Below are 20,702 nucleotides of genomic sequence, written 5' to 3'. Positions count from 1 at the left end.
AGCCTGGAGAAGAGAAGGCTCCCAGGAGACCTTATAGTGACCTTCTGATAACTGAAAGGGGCCACCAAGAAAGCTGGGAGGGACTTTTTACAAAGGCTTGTAGTGATAAGACTAGGGTAAATGAGTATAAACTGGAGAGGGGCAGATTTAGACTAGACATAAGGAGGAATTTCTTCACAATGAAAGTGGCAAGACACTGGCACAGGTTGCCCAGGGAAGCTGTGTCTGCCCCATCCCTGGAGGTGTTCAAGGTCAGGTTGGATGGGGCCTTGGGCAGCCTGCTTTAGTGGTAGGTGTCCCTGCCCATGGCAGGAGGGTTGGAACTAGATGTTCTTTAAGGTCCCTTCCAACCTAACTATTCTATGTTTCTATGATTCTATGATTCTCAGTTTGTAGACCACCTAAAAATTTCACATTAATGGGACCCTTTAAAAACTGTCACATACTCAGACTGCAGTATGGCAAATATGATCTTTCTTTGCTTTTGTGAAATCTTTTAGAATTAGTCGGATCCCAAGGTTTCAGAGACAATAAGCTGGAAGGCAACACTTTAAAACAGCCATGCTGGCTGGCTGATGAGCATGTTGTCAGCAGCAGAGACAAGTCAAGTAAGCTTTACTTAGAGATCATGGGAGTACAGTGATTGTAACTCATAACCAACCCCCACTGCTCCACTTTGCAGCCAACGGTTTATCTTCCTAACTGTAATGGTAGTATTCACCCCTAGGTTTGCATGCAGTCATAAAGTAATTGTGTGTCACTAATTAGCTAGTGATGCAAGGAGCTGAGGTTTGCAATTTCACAGAAAAGTAACTGTGAACTGACAGTGACTTTTAGACATCATGCATATTTCAGAGAACAGGAATCCAGTTCTTTCCTCAGCCCTACAACCATATGTTGAACACAGGCTTTGAAAAAAAGATCAAATGGATACAGCAAGGTCATGCTGGAGCTCATGCTGACTTTTCTTTTTTTTGTGAGGAACTTTCAAATCTTACTCCACTGAAATGCTCCTAATTAATTTTGGAAACTAAATACCCAGGGATGCAGCCATATAATTTATTTAAATATATATTTTACACAGCAGCCAAATAAGTGTGACAGCTTCTTTACTATGGGTTCCTGCCCTATGGGAGCTTTCAGACACAGTACATTGAGTAAGAGCGAAATAACAAGTCATGAAAGAAAGAGCATTAAACATTGGTATACTTCATACTTATATTTTTAGTATATAAAACAAGATTTGCAGATTTTACTAGAAAAATTTTAAACACTACAGTAAATAAACCAAGCAGTTAGGTGATGCAAAAACCTACAGCCATTCCAACAGATAGGTTTTGTTTAATGTTACCTATTACTTAGCTGTCACCAGGCAAGAACCTGGTGTCAAATTCAATTTGACTGCTTTGTATGTGCACCTCAGATAAACAAGCTGTATATTTTAAACAAAACACTATCTCCTTCCATTGTCAAAATGTTCCTTGGCTTTCTTTTCTTGAAGTTACAATTTAATTCCCCAAATTAAAATGTAATTCCTTTGTTAAGCAATTTACATCAAAACTAAAGTAAATAAATGTCTTGAAAGAAAAGCTATAATGAAGAATAAAGAGCATCAGCATTAGTTAGCCAAGGCCGACTCTAACAATCTGGAGGTCCATTTTTAGTCTTCTAAAAACCTGTGCCATCACATGATCATGTATGGAAGGCACTTTTCAGAACACACCTCTTGATCTGTGAAAATCTCAATGAAGTTCTGGAAGGAGAAGGTCCCTGACTGAAGAATGAGTTCTCCTGTGTTTTCAAAGCACTGTCCAGCTAGTAAAAGGAGCTTGTGTCTTGCAGCATCCATGATCATTAAGCGCACCTAGAAAGAAAGAAAGAAGCACATTAATAATATGAGTTACTACGTGTTTGTGCATTCCTCTGAGAACATACAGTTTACCTTATCTAATTTAAAACATACTTTGCACCAGAGTCTCCCAGGACCAGTGCTGCTTAATATCTTCATCAATTATATAGACAGTGAGATCGAGTGCACCCTCAGCAAGTTTGCAGATGACACCAAGCTCAGTGGTGCAGTTGCCACACCAGAAGGACGGGATGTCATCCACAGGGACATGGACAGCCTGGACAAGCGGGCCTGTGTGAACCTCATGAGGTTCAACAAGGCCAAGTGCAAGGTCCTACACCTGGGTCGGGGCAATTCGCAGTTTCAGTACAGGATAGGGGATGATGTGATTGAGAGCAGCCCTGCAGAGAAGGACTTGGTGGCACTGATTGACGAGAAGCTAGACGTGCGCTTGCAGTCCAGAAGGTTAACCATATCCTGGGCTGCATCAAAAGAAGCATGGACAGCAGACTGAGGGAGGTGATCTCCCCCTCTGCTCTGCTCTCATGACAGCCCACTCAGAGTATTGTGCCCAGTTCTGGAATCCTCAACATAAGAAGGATATGGAACTGTTGGAACAGGTCCAGAGGAGGGCTACAAAGATGATCAGAGGGCTAGAGCACCTCCCGTACGAGGACAGGCTGAGAGAGTTGGGCTTATTCAGCATGGAGAGGAGAAGACCTTCCGATACATGAAAGGGGCCTACAAGAAAGCTGGATAGTGACTGTTTACAAAGGCTTGTAGTGATAGGACGAGGGGAAACAGGTATAAAGTGGAGAGGGGCAGATTTAGTCTTGACATAAGGAAGAATTTCTTCACCATGAGAGTGGTGAGACACTAGAACAGGTTGCCCAGGGAAGTTGTGGATGCCCCATCCCTGGAAGCGTTCAAGGCCAGGTTGGATGGGACATTGAGTAACCTCATCCAGTGGGAAGTGTCTCTGCCCATGGCAGGCAGTTGGAACTGGATGGGTTTTAAGTCACATCCAACCCAAACCAATCTATGATTCTATGATTCTATGAAGTCCAGGTCCACTACATCCACAGCTGTTCCCTTGCCCACTAAGCGGGTCACCTTGCCATAGAAGGAGATCAGGTTAGTTTGGCAGGACCTGACTTTCATAAACCCATGCTGACTGGGCCTAATCTCATGTGTGTGATGGCACTCAAGATGACCTGCTCCATGACCTTCCCCGGCACCGAGGTCAGACTGACAGGCCTGGAGTTCCCCAGATCCTCCTTCTGGCCCTTCTTGTAGATGTAATATTTGCTAACTTCTGGTCAAGTGTAACTTCCCTAATCGCCAAGGACTGCCTGCAGATGATGGAAAGTGGCTTGGTGAGCACTTGGGCCAGCTCCCTCATTACCCTTGGGTGGATCCCATCCAGTGTTCAAGGCCAGGTTGGGCAGCCTGATCAAGTGGGAGGTATCCCAGCCCATCGCAGAGGGGTGGAATTAGATGATCTTAAAGATCCCTTCCAACCCAACCCATTCCAGATTCTATGATGACTGTCGAAACAGTTTCAAGTTATAGTGTTGCTTACAAAAGAAGAGAAGAAAGGAATCATAGAATGACCTGAGTAGGAAGGGACCCACAAGGATCATTGAGTCTAACTCCTGCCCCTGCACAGGACAACCCCAACATTCACACCGTGGGACTGAGGGCATTGGCCAAATGCTTCTGGAATATTGTCAGGCTTGGCGCTGTAACTGCTTCCCTGGAGAGCTGTTCCAATGCTCCATCACCCTCGGGGGGAAGAACCTTTTCCTTATGTCCAACCTAACCCTCCTCTGGCGCATTTTCCTGCCATTCCCTTGGGTCTTGTCATTGGTCACCAGAGAGAAGAGCCCAGTGCCTACTCCTCCTTCCCTTGTGAGGAAGCAGTAAACTGCTATGAGGTCTCCCCTCAGTTTCCTCTTCTCCAGGCTGAACAGACCAAATGACTTCAGCTGCTCCTCATACAGCTTCCCCTCTAGACCCTTCACCAACTCCGTGCCCTCCCCTGGATGCTCTCTAGTAGCTTTAGACCCTTTTCGTACTGCAGCGCCCAAAACTGCACCCAGTACTTGAGGAAGGGCCACACCAGTGCAGAGCAGAGCGGGACAATCCTCTCCTTCACCTGGCTGGTGATGCCATTCTGGATGCACCCCAGGACATAGTTGCTCCTCTTGGCTGCCAGAGCACACTGGTGGCTCATGTTCAACTTGCTGTTGACCAGAACCTCAGATCCCTTTCCGCAGCCTCGCACTCTCCAGACTGTATGGACATCCAGGGTTGCTGTGTCCCAGGTGCAAAACCCAACTCTCACCCTTGTTAAAATTCATGTGGTTGGAGCAAAAGGGAAAAAAGGAGGCACAAGAAGTGATTACAGAGAAAGTCTGATGAATAAACTAATCTAATGATGTGGGGGGAAAAAAAGGAAGGAGCAGAAGAGAACAAAATTTTAATGAAAAAAGAATATTTCAATGAACAAATACATTTCTTGTATAATTCTTGCTGAATTTTAATGGCACTGTATCAGGACAAACTTGTCCAACTGTGTCCTGCATGCTGATCAACTACATGTGTCAGACTATTTTGGAAGGCTAATCTTTTCCCAGTGTACAACATTGCTTCCAATTCAGTTGCAAAAATGTCACTAACCATCACAAATTACATATAAAAGTTGAATATTTAGACTGTTATTCTGTTGTAACTTTAATCATCTACAAAGTTAAAGGATATTTCTGTTTCACCACAATCATAATCAAGCACTCAGGTACAGTCACATGCACCATTTACATCTCATGATGTCACTAACTATGGACACTAACTTTTTTTAACTGTGCCAGTCCAAGACCTTTTTCAATACACGGTAATAAACTATGCAGATGCCTGATTGCTCAAAGGTTCTTGCTACTGAGAAATAAACTTCAGTATTTCTAAATAATTTAATTGTTTTAAACTAGATCCTCATTACTTTACCTGACCCTTGTTACAGGTAGCGATAATTCCTGTTTCCCCTTCAGGGGGAGATTTACTTGCATGCTAAGAAAAATCCATATATTCAGTATACTTTCCAGTTTCTGAGACTTACAGTATAGACGGGGGAGTGTTAGAGCAATGGTGTGGGATCTTCTTAAGAAGGAAGAAATTACTCATGGGGTTTTCAGAAACTTGTTTTCTTTGAGCAAATGCAGTCTCTCTCCATCTGGGTTTCTCTCTTTCAGAGACTTTTGACAGCTGACTGAACAAGATAGGAGCTCTGGGCAGAACTACGCTCAGACTGCCACAAGTATGGCTATTAACAGCCAGAAAGCACTTAAGGTTGGAAACAAAATAGATTTTTCGTAAAGTACTGCAAGCAGAGCCACTTCATTTCTCCAAAGAACTTGTTCTATGTCAGTGCTTCCCAGCACTGGCTAGCAATGTAATTATGCCTAATTTTTACAACCTTCAGTTCCACTACCTGAATTTGGTAATTTTGTCTTCGAGCTACTGTGTAGACCTGGCCTGGCATGAGTTGAATGGCTCAAAGCAGGTGTATGCCCCCAGACTCAGTGGCAAGGCCGGAAGTTCTGGAGAGCATGTCTGGACTTGTCTAGGGAGGAGGGACATACCTGAGCCTGTTACCTGTCCCCCCAACCTGATCAGGTGAGGGGTGGGGACAGAGTTAAAAAAAACCCCACGAAAGCCTGAAGCTCTCTGTGCAAATCTCTGTTTGTTTGTTTGTCTTTCTCTCTGTTTGTCTGTTGTCTCCATTTGTCTGTTTTCTCTCTCTCTCTGCAACTCTCTCTCTCTCTGTTTGTCTGCTTGTCCCTCTCTGTTTGTCTTGTCTCATGTTTGTGTGTTGTGTGTGGAAACCCACCATCTTCTGGACCCGCTGGACAAAGAAATGCGTGCTGCTACATGTGGAGCTCCTAAGGTGGTGACTATCTCTCATCTCTTGCAACTATTTGCCTATTGTAACTCTTTTATCCTTTCCTATCTTTTCTCCTTTTCTTCTTTTCTCCTTTTCTCTTTGCAACACGTGCAGCTGCAGTGGGCTGTAGCGGGCGGTTTTGGTTTGATTTTGGGTTTGACTCCAGGAAGCCTTAGGGCTCTTGGTGCTGTTTGGGGCTCAGTTAAGCAGATTGTTACACTGTTGCGAAGCATTTGTCACTTTTGCAACTGCAGCTTTTCCTGTCTGTGCTCTGGCCCGTGTGGGTTGTTTGATCACTTGACTCCAGTGTTTAAAGGGCATGCGTCTTATTTAGTAAAAGATATAGTGTACGCCTATACCTCTGAGTGATTTTGTATTGCTCAGGTGCTGTGCTGGAAAAAAAGAACTCACTTTCTTTTAAAGTGGGCCTCAACAGCTACATGTTCATTTCTTTGACTCTACTCTAGCGAGTTCACGAAGAATTGACAGTCCTCTTCTGGGGCACTCTGGAGAGTCCATTGATATGTCACATGTTTTTTGAAGGACAGCCACATAGATCAACCTAGATTCACCACCACATAGATGGCAATTCTTGAAGAACTTACTTTATCTCAGGGCACCTGGTTTCTTTTCAGGCACTTTTTCATATGTAAAATAGGCATCCAGAGCTACCAAACAATGGAGGAGCAGAAAAAAAGCAGATGTAGTTTCATCACAGCTGACTTCACTTCATCAAGAAGGAAATTTGGTATGTTGTGAGGAAATGAGTGCTAGGATAAGTGGTGTGTTTCTGTCCTATGCCTTTGATGCTTTATCAGGAGTCTGGAAAATCAGGAAGAAAATCAAGAGATGTCTGATGTTTTCGATTATATTTACTCCTAATATGTCCTTTTGTCCACATTTAGGAGCTGTTCTCAACCTATTCACTTAACAGAGTTTTCATGACACAGCCAGTGAAGTATTTCTGACTTACCTCAGTACTAACTGCTTCATCTGCTGGATTGATCAGAACTACAGTTTCTAAGACAGCACTTCTGTGGTGAAGAATCTTCTGACCTGCAGGCACAGGAAAAAAAAAAAAAAAAGAAAAAGACATGACATTAAGTTCAACCAGCATGGTTTAAACCAGTGCTTTTCCCGAGCCAGTTATACATTCCATTGTGTGACAGCCCTCTGATTACCCAGGGCAGCGCACACCAGCCACAGCAACTACTGTTTTCAGAAATACCCATGGCATGTGGTCCTATGGGTCAGAAACATCACTCCAGAAAATTCAAGGTAATGCAGACAAATTGGCAACAGCGCTGGGGCCTGTCCTTTCCCCCTGGCAGGAGGAATCCCTGTTACTCACTGTGGTCTTACTGAGCTGATGTGCATCAGGGACCGGAGTAACCATCACCAGTTGAACATCTGGCCATGGATTTTTGTGGATGTATCTACACCACAGATACAGCTGAGGTTGCACAGTCCTGCAACATGCCTAGGTGATTTTAAATTAGACTTTTCCAGGAATTATTGGTGGCTTAGTCACAGCAGGAGGAAAGTCATCCTGGGCTGCAACTTTCCCCTGCAGGAAGCAAAGTGAATACTTGGACTGTATGCCAGCGCTGCCCATCATGGCTAACAAACACAACTTGTGAGACAAGCAAAGGAGCCCAGGTGAAAGAAGCTTTGCGAGGTGGTTCCTTCCCTGGCTAGGAGTTAGCGAACTCAAAAAAGCAATAGTAAACATCTCAGCAGAAATGGAGGTTATAACCAACTGAACTGGTTGCATGATTTCATGCAGCTTGAGACATGTATAGTGGTCTGCACCATGTACACATGCCTGTTTAGAGCTGCACGTGTGACTGCCTCGAAATGTAAATGAAAGAATGGAAGAAAGCAAGCCTTCCTTCAAGACATATTTAACCAAACCTAACTACTGAAACAATTCTCCTTATTAGGTATGCTTGTGTAATGCTAGCTCATGGGGATGTATGCTGTAGGCAGCAAGCTACTCAACAGAGGGATTCCAGTCAGCCCTTCCCCCTACTCCCCCAGATGGACACCAGCTCCCACTCGCTCCCCTTCAACGCCTTTTCCACACAAATTAAAGTCAGAATAACCTATCTGCAGAGGAAGCAGATGATGTGGTGTGATGTGATATGATGATTCTAGCAGAAAGGGCACAGGGAGAATTCCCTCTCTCTGAAGAATGAAGGGGAAACTCAAACAACCTATAAGGTTTTCTAATGAAAGACTATCATTTGCCCTAATATTGGCTGAGCTCTGAGGATGAATTTTCCACATAAACATGCAGTTTACACATTTCAGAAATCCTGTTTGCTTCTGAGATCTCAATCCTTTGCCAATGGGCCAGTCTAGGTGACTTGTGTAGGTCTCTACCAGACTGCCCTTCTTCCTCGAGGCTGCATCTCAGGATCTGAGAGGTAAGAATACATGTCCCTTTAAGGCAGATTAGATCATAATTGTCTACTATGGGACTTTGGGAGTGGTCGCGGTGCTTGTTTTAGATTGGACTGTTGCTTGAGATAACCTGCTGAGGCAAATGAGAACTCGCATAAACATCTAGAAGGGTCTTGAAGTCTCCATACATTTTTTAGTTAAATTCTTCTGTTTCAACGTGGTGCCATATCAAAGCCATAAAAAATAAATGCACTACAATGGGGGAATACTCCAGTATAGGAACTGTGATTACATATGGTAGCCCTCCATGGTATCTCATACCAGATGGAGTTGCCTGATCAATGATGTGTGATCAGCAAATGGTTAAGCAGTGTTTTCTTTTAATTTTCTCTTTTATTTTTTTCGTTGCATAGCCCTCATGATGGGCATCCAAATTTTGTATATCTCTTGTCAAGGACACATCCTCTCCCCTGCTGCTCCTGCTCCTCCCCACCCCAACTTAACCTTGATGAAATGGTGTTGCTCCAAGCCTCCAATAAACTCTGGCAAGCGTGAACTGCACATTTTACTGGGATGTAACCTTAACTCTCAGTTGTATGGAGCACACACAAATGCCACTGTCGACTTCTTCACTGTGGTTGTTGATTTTTTTTTTAATATTTTCTTCCCCTCAGAAACATGTTCCAAACATATCTATCCCAGAATCTCAAAGCATTCCAACTCCAAGTCTTCAGGTTCAGTAAAGATGCTGTTGTTTTTCTGACTGATGCCAAGGTCATTAGAACTTGTATAAGTTGTCAATAGCTAGCAGGAGAGCATAAGCACCAGCTCAGTAGTGAGGTAAATAAGTGAACACCTGTTCCACTGACCTTATTGCCTATTTTTCATGTTTTAGCCCTTTGACACTCTGAAGACTGTGCCCATTTAGGGGAAACTGCCATGGGGTCTCTGTTCTGCTGCAACCAGAGGAGTGAAAACATCCAGCTGTGGCCTCCGATGCAAGCAACTGCACATGGCCTTGCCACTGCGTGCTTACAGAGCATTACCAATGGAGTGGGGGACAGCAAGCAGGAGACTGGCTTTACCTGTGGTTTCCCTTCACAAAGTGCTTAATCCAGTGTCATATTCTCCCTAAAACCCTGGGAAACTGCACAGTCTCCTAAATGATTCTCTCAGGTAGGGCTTGCTTAGTTCCAATGATGTGCGAAAGCAGACAAGGGGGGCTGGGAGCATTCATTAGAGCTTGGTTGTTGGCCTTGAAGACCTTGGAAGTTGATAATGAAGGAGCCAGCTAGCAGGACTTTACTGATAAGTGGGCATTGGAATGTAGAAAGCTGGCTGCATTTGGTTCAGGAGTTTGAAAACAGCCAGAGGAGACTGAGTTTGCGCAAAGTTCAAAAAGAAAAATATTCATCCCGAGGAAGACTTCCTACTTCATCCCTAAGACCCCGGCCCACAACCATCAGGAGGCACTACACAGGCACAAGACTGGAGCGAACTTTCCAGAACTAATTATAATACGAAGCAGGGAAAGGGTATGAATATGTAGTAGGCGCTTATACCTATGCATGTCTTTACACTATAAGTAGCTGCTTGTTAAGCTATACTGTGTGCAAGCTAGGAGGAGAACCCCTTTGCACCCCAGCGCTGGAAATAAACATACCTGCTTTATAACTCATTTTGGGTTATAGAGTTTGATTCCGCAAAACACCAAGTCTGGGTGTGAAGAGACTTTTGTTAGAGGAATGTCTGCAGCAACAGCATACCTGATCGCCTTCTACGACAAGGTGACCCGTTTAATGGATGAGGGAAGGGCTGTGGATGTGGTGTACTTGGACTTCAGTAAAGCCTTTGACACCATTTCCCACAGCATTCTGCTTGAGAAATTGGCTGCCACTGGCCTGGACAGGCGCACCCTCTGCTGGGTAAAAAAAAGGCTGGATGGCATGGCCCAGAGAGTTATGGGGAACGGAGTTAAACCCAGTTGGAGGCCAGTCACACATGGTGTTCCCCAGGGCTCAGTGCTGGGTCCAGTTCTGTTCAATATCTTTATCAATGACCTGGATGAAGGGATTGAATGTACCCTTAGAAAGTTTGTGGATGACACTAAGTTGAGCAGAAATGTAAACCTGCTTAATGGTAGTGAGGATTTACAGAGGGACCTGGACTGGCTGGATTGATGGGTAGAGACCAACAGGATGGGGATCAACAAGGCCAAGTGCCGAGTCCTGCACTTGGGACACAACAATCCCATGCAGCGCTCCAGGCTTGGGGAAGAGTGGCTGGAAAGCTGCCTGGCAGAGAAGGACCTGGGGGTGTTGGTTGACAGCAGCTGAACATGAGCCAACAGTGTGCCCAGGTGGCCAAGAAGGCCAATGGCATCCTAGACTGTATGAGAAACGGCGTGGCCAGCAGGACCAGGGAAGTGATTGTGTCCCTGTACTCGTCATTGGTGAGGCTGCACCTCGAATCCTGTGTTCAGGTTTGGGCCCCTCACTACAAGAAAGACATTGAGGGGCTGGAGCATGCCCAAAGAATGGTAGTGAAGCTGGGGAAGGGGCTGGAGAACAAATCTTATGAGAGGTGGCTGATTGTTTAGCCTAGAGAAAAGGAGGTTGAAGGGAGACCTTATCACTGTCTACAACTCCCTGAAAGGAGGTTGTGGCGAGGTAGATGCTGGTATCTTCTCACAAGTTACAGGTAATAGGATGAAAGGAAATGGCCTCAAGCTGCACCAGGGTAGGTTCAGATTGGACAGTAGGAAAAATTTCTTCACAGAAAGGGTTTTTTTGGGCACTGGCAGAGGCTGCCCAGGGAGGTGGTTGAGTCCCCATCCATGGAGAGATTTAAAAGATGGGTAGATGAGGTGCTTAGGAATATGGTTTAGTAGTAGACAGGTACAGTTGGGCTTGATGATCTCAAAGGTCTCTTCTAACTCAGTGATTCTATGACTCTATGATTCATATATACACAAGGAGTCTTATACCTATCCCATCCTCCTCCTGTTACCTGAAATCAAGAAGAAATCTCCCAAAAGAAAGCATTTTGTTTAGAGACGAGACATTGCTTTTATTCTGCGCAGGGTGCTAGGGGGAAGATTTTCCACAAAACTAGCACACCTACTGAAGACCCTAAAGGCTTATTTACCCAAAACCAAAGCTCAAAATCCCACCTGGCTAAAACAATTGTTACACCTATCTAATACATATATTCATTAGGTTGCACAATTCTACTTTAACACAAAACTGCTTATTTCCTTTCCACATCCTTAATTAGTATATGGTTGTCCTTCCAGTAATCCTTAAATGATCACGAATTCTCCCTGTCTGATATCTCTTTCAGTGTTTCAACACGTTTTCAACCTTGAGTCAATTAACTGTTGAGTTTATCATTTTCTTAAGACCAAGTGTCTGCATTCCTAGGCAGATATCAGGTTATTTGTAGAAGACAAATGGGGTACAAAATACATTCTTCTTATCCCCTTGGGTAACACTCCTGGCAAGCATGCTAAACCCTTTCCCTTGTCAGGGCCCCCAGTGCTTGCTCTGAACACAAGATGCGTGCTGAATATGCATTTCTTAAACAGAGAGCATCCTTTAAGCTGCTGGGAAACAATGCAGGCGTCGTAAGAACAGGAGTTGGTTAGGCTTTAGTGAATTGTTGAAATAAAAGCAAAATGGCTTTTTGCCTGTTTTATAACATGTGATGTCCCAGTGCTGCTTTTGGGTCCCCACTGACAAACAGTGCTGTGTTCTGGAATTCACCCAGTCCCCTTTTGACTTCTGAAACACTTCGCGCAAGCACCTAGGATCCACAAAGGAGGACTGTGAGTTGCATGAGCAGTAAAGGTATGAAGAAAAGGACAGAAATGTTTTTAAAAGACTGAAATGTCCATAATGAAATGCATTAGGGGAGCATCAAAATGTCCATTCCCAACAGGCCTTAGTTTTTATTTTGGTGCGGGTTTGAAATGTGCTTGGCCTTCCAAAGGAAAGTTGAGATCCTCCAGAACAAACTTCTAATCTCAGGCAGTTTATGATTTACCATCACTGCTTTCCTGATACATCTGCAGTGGATTACAAAGTATTTCACAGATGCCAAGTCCCTGTGATTCAATCCTTTTGCCTGACAGTCTGCAGACAAACGCGCTCATTTTCAATAAAGATCATAAGTTAAAGATAAGCAGGAGAGCTATAAAATGAAAACATATGCTATCTGAAACATTGTGACAGGAACAATATAGAGCAGATGCCGGTAATGCAATGTGAATATTGGATGCAAGCTCAGTAACAAAGGTAGAAAAGTAGCATCTCAGCACAACTGTGAAGGAAGAACTGGAACTATGGTAAAGAGTTTTAAGCCTGTCAGCCTCTGTTTTGCCCTACCGGTTTGAAATTGCAGCAGCAGGGGTTCTTGCTCAGAAAGGACATCTTTCATCTTCATGCTGCCAGGGACAGTGAAAGGCATCGCACATGTATTTTTTCCATGGACATTTTGAACAGTGAGGCAAATCAGAAGGGAAGATGTACCACGGACCTTTGTGAAAGTGGGGGTGAAATGATGTGGGATAACAGGTAGTGAGCTGGAAATGGGCTTGCAGGCCACTGTGCAGAGCCAGACCTGCTTTCATTTGTTGCTGGGCTTTGTGCTGGAAGGGCATGTCCCCGAGGGTGGGGTGTGTGTGTCTGACCATGGCTTTGCTTTTCTTCTTTGGCTTTCCCAGGAGTAGCCCACAAATGACAGATGAAAGCCCTTGGTGGAGATCCTGGTTAACAGCTCCAGTTTTGATTGGGGATGCTCACCTGCCAAGTTTAGGCTTTATTTAAAGTTTGTTCTAGAAGTTCTTTGCTGCTCAATAAGGGTTAGGCACTATGATGACAGTATTTGGACTCAGTTGCAAAAGTTCAGTGTAGAATTATGAATTGTCCTTGATTTGTAGAAAAATATTGGCAATTTTTCAATTTTATCTCTCCAAACCAATGGCATTTGTGTCTGCTGTGTTTCAGTTGGGATTAGTGACACTTTGTGCTTTCATCCAGTACCTGAAGGAGGCCTACAAGAACGCTGGGGAGGGACTTTTTACAAAGGCATGTAGTGATAGGACACGGGGCAACAGCTGTAAACTGGAGAGGGGCAGATTTAGACTAGACATAAGGAGGAATTTCTTCACAATGAGAGTGGCGAGGCACCGAAACAGGTTGCCCAGGGAAGTTGTGGATGCCCCACCCCTGGAAGTGTTCAAGGCTAGGTTGGATGGGGCCTTGGACAGCCTGATCTAGTGGGAGGTGACCCTGCCCATGGCAGGGGGGTTGGAACTGGATGATCTTTAAGGTCCCTTGCACCCAAATGATTCTATGATTCATCCAAAATAGGTTCAGTCTCTAGGTGCTTAAATGATTTTCAGTTTTCAGAAGTGTCACTTATTGTTCATATTTTGGATGAAAACAGTGATGGAAGAAGTAGTTACTATTGCAAAAGTGGAATATTCTGGCTTGAGCTAAAGTAGAATCAGTTTTCTCACTTCAGCTAAGTCTCTCAGACAGTATGTTTTTCAGACAACTTGTTTTCAAACAATGTGTTTTTCCAACGCTGTTCTCCCGAGGAATGATAATGCCTTGTGTTAGGAATGATATGTGTCTTGTTCTGTAATCATCTCTTTGTGTTTATAGTCTCTATCTAAAGAATGCAAGGTCAGACAGAGAACTGGTCCTGTCCCAATTATTGGAGAGTTGTTGTTCATAACAACATTAAAATGAGTCCTTGGAAAGTAATAGAATATGCATGAGATTTCTGGGAAATGTTATACATATGCATGTAGGTGGGAAGTCTAGTCCATAACCAGCTCTTGTCTCATTATGCATGTTGGTGGAATTATCCCCTGTGCATCCAGTGCTGTAATAAAGGATCATCCTTGAAGGGAAAATTCAAATTGTGACTGCTCAGCAGTGGTAGTTTGTGACTGAGGAATGATCTGGCACAGAGGGCAAGAAGGCCCAGCTGCAGGATGAGAACTGGCTGGAAACAGCGATGTCAGAGACAGCAGCACTCCCTGCAAGGGAGTGAAGTTTGGCAATGAGATGAGAAATTCTGTAGTGTTGTCTTGTAGCAATCTGGAATACGAGTTCTCAGGGGCCACTTTTGGTAAACAGAACTGGTGATGGGTGATGAACCGAACACTGGGTTAAGGCATCTGATGCTGGTGCACATATGATTTGTGCTTGTGCAAGTGTATATAAGGCATCAGCTTGTGCTGCATCTTTGCAGAGTCCTTGTAGAACTGCTTATAGTGGTAGGACCCTGCCCAATTTAGAGTTCTTTATATATATATATGTAAAATTATTTTTTTAAGCATAAATGTGTGTTTAATTCACCTTGAATGGTGCCATAAAAATTCCCCAATACCCTCTATTTATTTTTGTGCATTTCTGCCTGTGAATTTGAGCTGGTGAATGGTAAAGGTCAAAATGCCAGTGAGATTCAAACGGGTATTTGAGTTCATCTGTACATCTGCTGAACCTTCCCTTTATTTCTGCTTTCAGAATTAGCATTTGTGTATGTGTGCAAAGACCAACTAAACAGTACCTAACAACTAATGTATGAATTTGAATGAATTTATACTACCTGCTTGCATGCAAAAATACATGCCTTGTGTCAGTTTCATATACAGTTTTAGAGGCAGGTGATGAGCGAAAGCAGACAGGGGGGTTGGGAATGGCCACTTTGGAGCAACGGAACTTGCGCTGCTTGTCAGAAACGGCCTTGAAAGCTGATAACAAGAGAGCCAGCTTGCAGAAGTTTACTGATAAGTGGGCATTGGAATGCAGAAAGCTGGCTGCACTTGGTTCAGTAGTTTGAAAACAACCAGAAGGGACTGTGCCTGCGCACAGTTTGAGTAGAAAAAATTCATCCTGAGGAAGACTTCTTACTTCATCCCTGAGACCCCGGCCCACAACCACCAGAAGATACTACGCAGGCACAAGACTGGAGCGAACCTTCCAGAACTAATTAAAATACGAAGCGGGGAAAAGTTTTGAATATGTAGCAGGCGCTTATAACAATGCATATCTTTACACTATCAGTAGCTGTTTGTTAAATCATGCGGTGTGCAAGCTAGGAGGAGAACCCCTTTGCACCCCAGCGCTGGAAATAAACATACCTGCTTTACAACTCATTTTGGGTTATAGGGTTTGATTCCGCAAAACACAGGAGTTTAAAAACTGTTACTGGAAATAAAACCTTTAAGTAGCACAACTGGCTAGAGGCTAGACAACTTGACTATAAAGAACTGCAGAGCTATCATGAAACAACATCTATGGTACCAAAGTTGAGTTGCACGAGGGTGAGTGATAGAAAAATTACTATGGGTGACTCAGTAGGTAATGAATTTCAAGTTTTTAATGCTATGTCAGTCATGGAATATACTATAACATAGTCAAAGGGGGTTGATATGAACAGTGATTAAGTCTTGCGACCCTTGAAGCAAATTCAGTATTAGAGATGCAACTTGTCAAGTCTGTCACCGAGTGTTCTGCTAATCTCCAACCGATTTTTCTGGCAGTACCCCTTTCAGGGGCATGGCAAATGGCCAAGGACTCTAAGGCAGGTGGCAGTGTCACAAAAAATATTAGAAATGGAAAATCAGAAAATTTTGTTATCAAGCAACTTTAGGAATACCTAAGAGCCTCCAAAGATTCTGGTAGATGGCACATTTAGTGCATTGATGAAAGAAGAGACCAAAACATCAAAAGTTAAGTACAATGCTGTTACGACCTGCCCAGCCCTGACCAACCTGCTCAGCCAAAAGGGGGGGTAGGGTTCTTTCAGAGAGACTGACAAATCTCCTCAGGGTAAACTCAAATCCAATATTTACTTTGGACACAGTAAAAGTAGCAAAGCAGATCTTAATCTGCAATTTACAACAACAAGAACTCAGATATGACTGAATGTGACTTTGAACACAGCCAAAGTCATGAAACAGATCCTAATCTGTACCTTGGACACGGTCAAGGTTTCTCTCTGTTTACAAGAACTTGGATTCGATCTGATTCAACCAAAAGTGCCAAGGAAAAGGGAAATAAAAGTGAGGTAGAATCAGGGGAGAGAATAAGGCAGAGAGAGAGAGAAGAGATGTAGCAGGGGAAAAGGAAAATAATCACCATGCCAGTGGAACACAGCAGTTCCTCAGGAATGCGGTCCATGGGGTAGCAGGTGCACACATGCACTTCTTAGCAGGGGTCATTTATAGGGCAGGTCCATGCCCTGTTAGCATGTGGGGAGGGGGCTCACTGTACCCACACCATTTCTCTGTGTGGAAAGTTCTTGAACTGGGACACGTGCAGAGGTTCCTTTGGAAAAGTTCTTTAATCGGGGCTGGGGGCTCCAGGGTCACTGGCAGCTCAATGGACCCTTGCCAGAATAACCGCCATGTGAACCCTTGGGGCATGCATGAGAAGTCAGGGGGAGAGGAAGCCACACAAAGCCCCCAGGCACACACAGCCTTGCACCCAGATGGAGTTTAAGACACACAGTCTACCAGTAAAGAAGTCAATCTTCACAAATGCTTTTGAAATGAGAGGGGGAGGATCTGAGAAAACTTTACAGGTCTGGCCAGGAAATAGGACTCTTCTTGTCACTGCATCCAGACAGCATGCAAGAGCTGCCTGGGCAGTATCTTTTCTGAAGCACTACGGTCTGAATGCCCTAACCTTGGAAAAGCCTGCAGCATCAGGCTTAAGATCTTCCCTTTTCATTAATTTGTTTTCCCAGCTTGTCCTGAGAAGTTCTTTGTTGATTTTATTTCATGTGACTAGGGCCTCCATTGGCCTGATTAGTTGATTTTGTAGTGCTCAGGTGCTCCTCGCACAGTGTGCTCGGATGGACGGTAACATTTCATTACAAGTCCACTGTGAAAGTCCACTGTGACTTGCAGCTTCCTGTTTTCTTGTATTGCTCCCAAGGGCTGTGTTGATGATTATTCAAATGCTGTCTTATTAGCAAACATCCTCTTGTGTTGAGCAAGCAAATATCAGCTTTATTGAACAAAATTTCCTCTACAGATTTTGGCAATTAGGAAGTCATTAGAAAGCATAGACAGCAAAAAGTAAGTTAAAAAGCTCATTTAGTGGAGTGTGAATATGAAAATTAAGGTGCAAATCATAAAAAAATGGGAAGAGGGTGGTTTGGTCAATTTTGGAAGTCCCTGATTTGTCACAAATGGTTTTGTGCTCACAGTCTCCCTACAGTAAGCATGCAAAGTAATAGATAGAGGTTGGGAAAGACAGTGTAGACAGTATCTAAGGCCATTTAAGAAAGGTACATCTTGGAAGTGTCTAGTTAGGGAAAAGAAAAGGGGAAAGAGAGGAAAACAGCACTGAGAGAAAGTGAAAGATGGATTGAACAAAGTGAAAAACAAGCGTAGCAAGACAGAAGAAAGTAGCAGAGATGGGGAGGGTGGCATTTACAAACCCAAACCGCAAGGCTTTTCTGCAGGCAGAGGACATCTAGGAGGCTGCTGGAGTAGGGGAGGGTATCCCTGCACACTGTCACAGAGCTCACCTATGTATTTATATGCAAGCAATGGACTCTGCTCCTCTCCTGTTGTTAAGCGATGAGCAGGGGGCCCAGCTCCCACCACTCACCCAAAATCCACAAAAGCCTGTGCGGGTATTGTGTTCCCTGTAGTCTTTCAGACCTTGATATTTTTTCCCACTCTGGCTTTTAAAGGAGATTTTCTTTTTTTGATGTGGAGGAATACCTTGGGGAAAGAACAGTTTCAGGGGCAGGACATCCTTAATTGCTTATAGCTAACACAAGAAAAGAAAAGGAAGCAACATGTTTGTGGCCTCATAACTTGTGGGACCCTTGTGAAGCCAACAGGGTGCTATGGAGTGTAAATTAGCAGTAAAAAATATGGATGGGGCCAATTCTGAAATGTAGCAATAAACCTATGGGGCCTGAATTATTCAGCTGTATGGTATGTTTTGCCCTCAAAAATCATAGCAAAGCATCATGTTTGCTTAGAAAAACCCTAAAGCTATGAAGGCAGGAATGGAGAGCTGAGATTTGATGTGCTCTTGACGTCAATTCACTTTTGCTGACGATCATACCAGAAGCAAGCAAGCTTGGGCTGTCACATTTGTCATTTGCAGGGCTAAGAAACCCCAATATGTCTATGACTCTTCCTGCTCATAAAAATTCTGCGGGATGATGACTGTTTTGCACCCTAGCTGACATTCAAACACAAACCCTTTAGAAACTTTAAGCATCTTTTTGTTTTCATTGTAAAGAACTTCAAAGTATCATTACTCTTTCAGAGGGCGTGACTGTTGTGTTATGTCAGTCACCTGCTGGGTGCCATTAGCAGATGGCACAGCTTGCAAGGCTTTGTAAGGAAACTTCTCACGAACCATGAATCAATAGTGAATTCTACAGCTGGAAACATTCATCACTCTGCAGTTGCAAATAGCCCCAACATCCAGAGCCTCCTAGCCGCCTGTGCCTTGTGGAAGAATTTCTGGACACTGAGTGGAGAAAGAACCTTCTAAATGAATCATAAAACATCCATTCCTACAATTATTTCTTCAGTTCTGAGAAGACATTTTTGACAGACAAATACAGTCACTAAGGAAGACATTTTTCCCAAATGGGCAATGTTGTGTTTTAGAAGCAGGAATGTGCAACCAATTTCCTCAACATTTCTGGGTATACACGGCAGGAAAGGTATGGTGTATTTTAATTCCTACTCAGGACAATATCACAGAATCCTGGAATGGTGGAGGTTGGAAGGGCCCTCTGGAGCTCATCCAGTCGACCTCCCCTGCTAAAGCAGGGTCACCTACAGCAGGTTGCACAGGAACACATTCAGATGGGTTTGGATCTCTCCAGAGAAGGAGACTCCACACCCTCCCTGGGCAGCCTGGTCCAGTGCTCCGTCACGCTCACAGGAAAGAAGCTTTTCTCATGATCAGGTGGAACTTCCCCTGCACCAGTTTGTGCCTGCTGCCCCTTGTCCTGTCGCCAGGCACTGTTGAGAAGAGTCTGGCCCCATCCTCCTGACCCCTGCCCATCAAGATATTGATCAGCATTGATGGGATCCCCTCTCAGTCCTCTCTTCTCCAGGCTGAACATGCTCAGGTCCCTCAGCCTTTCCTCCTAAGAGAGATGCTCCGGTCCCCTCATCATCTCCATGGCCTTCACTGGACTCTCTCCAGTAGCTCCTTGTCTTTTTGGAGCTGGGGAGCCCAGAACTGGACACAGGACTCCTAATGGGTCCTGCAGCCGGGCAGAGTAGAGGGGGAGGAGAACCTCCCTTGTCCTGCTGGACACACTCTTCTTCATGCACCCCAGATACCATTGGCCTTCTTGGCCAGGAGAGCACACTGCTGGCTCAATGCAACCTGTGGTCCACCAGGACTCCCAGGTTGTTCTCCACAAAGCTGCTTTCCAGCTAGTCAACCCCTAACCTATACTGGTAGAGGGGGTTGTTTCTCCCCAGGTGCAGAATTCTACACTTGTCTTTGTTGAACTTTGTTTGGAGATTGTTGCAGTATGTAGGTGATACCCTGATTGCCACTAAGACAATGCTTGCATGACCTGGATGGTGAGTCTGTTAAACTTTTTGGGGCTCCAGGGATACCGGGTATCTAAAAGAAGGCCCAAATAATGCAATGCTAGGTGATCTGTTTGGGCTAGTGTGGACAAAGAACTTTGGGACAGGCCTGAAAAGAGGCAATATACCAAACCCCGAGACTGTAAACAGTGAAAGAGTTATGAACTTTCTTGGGGATGACTGGGTGGTGTCGGCTATGGATCTGTAACTGTGGGCTGCTTGTTAAACCCCTGTATGCACTAACCACCGCCAAAAAGAAATACCTTCAATGGAGCAAAGAGGCTATGCAAGCCTTTGAATAGCGTAAGAAAGCCCTGATGTCAGCCCCGGTCTTAGGACTTCCAGATGTGAGTAAGCCATTTTTCCTTTTCTCTCATGAGAAGCAAGGGATTGCCCTAGGGACTGGCTGGTTACGAGCAGTTGCGGCCATCGTGCTAAACATCCAGGAGGTGCGAAGATTTACCCTGGGCCAGAAAATGACTGTTTTAGTGTCCCATACAGCATCTGCAGTACTGGAAGCGAAAGGTCGGCATTGGCTTTCTCCACAAAGGTTTCTAAAATACCAGGCTATAATGGTGGAACATGATGATATTGGAATTGTGGTTACTAACATCATCAACCCAGCTTCTTTTCTCAGTGGAAATACAGCAGAACCAGTGCACCAGGACTGCTTAGAGACCATCGAGGCCACATACTTGAGCCATTCTGACTTGAAAGACAGTCCCATGGAAGACGCTGAGGGCTGGTTCACGGATGGAAGCAGCTGTGTCTTAAGCAATAAAAGACATTCCAGGGCAAAAACATCAAACACGCAGAGGGATCCTGAAACTGCTGGAAGCAGTCCAGCTAACTGAGAGGTGACAATCATGCATATTAAGGTGCACCAGAACAGCCAAGGC

The 20,702-nt window shown here is 44.4% G+C and overlaps 1 protein-coding gene across 1 annotated transcript in view; it reads right to left on the bottom strand.

The window, feature by feature from the left end:
• Window positions 1-20,702, bottom strand: part of LOC128850246 (microtubule-associated protein 1B-like) — a 133,179-nt gene that overhangs the window by 12,097 nt on the left and 100,380 nt on the right. Inside the window, 2 exon segments of the mRNA XM_054053239.1 lie at window positions 1,724-1,864; window positions 6,763-6,845. Coding sequence (XP_053909214.1) covers window positions 1,724-1,864; window positions 6,763-6,845 — 224 coding nt within the window.

This window comes from Cuculus canorus, chromosome W (genome assembly GCF_017976375.1).
Source record: "Cuculus canorus isolate bCucCan1 chromosome W, bCucCan1.pri, whole genome shotgun sequence".
Lineage (NCBI taxonomy): Eukaryota > Metazoa > Chordata > Aves > Cuculiformes > Cuculidae > Cuculus > Cuculus canorus.
This window is presented reverse-complemented; position numbering and strand designations above follow the sequence as displayed.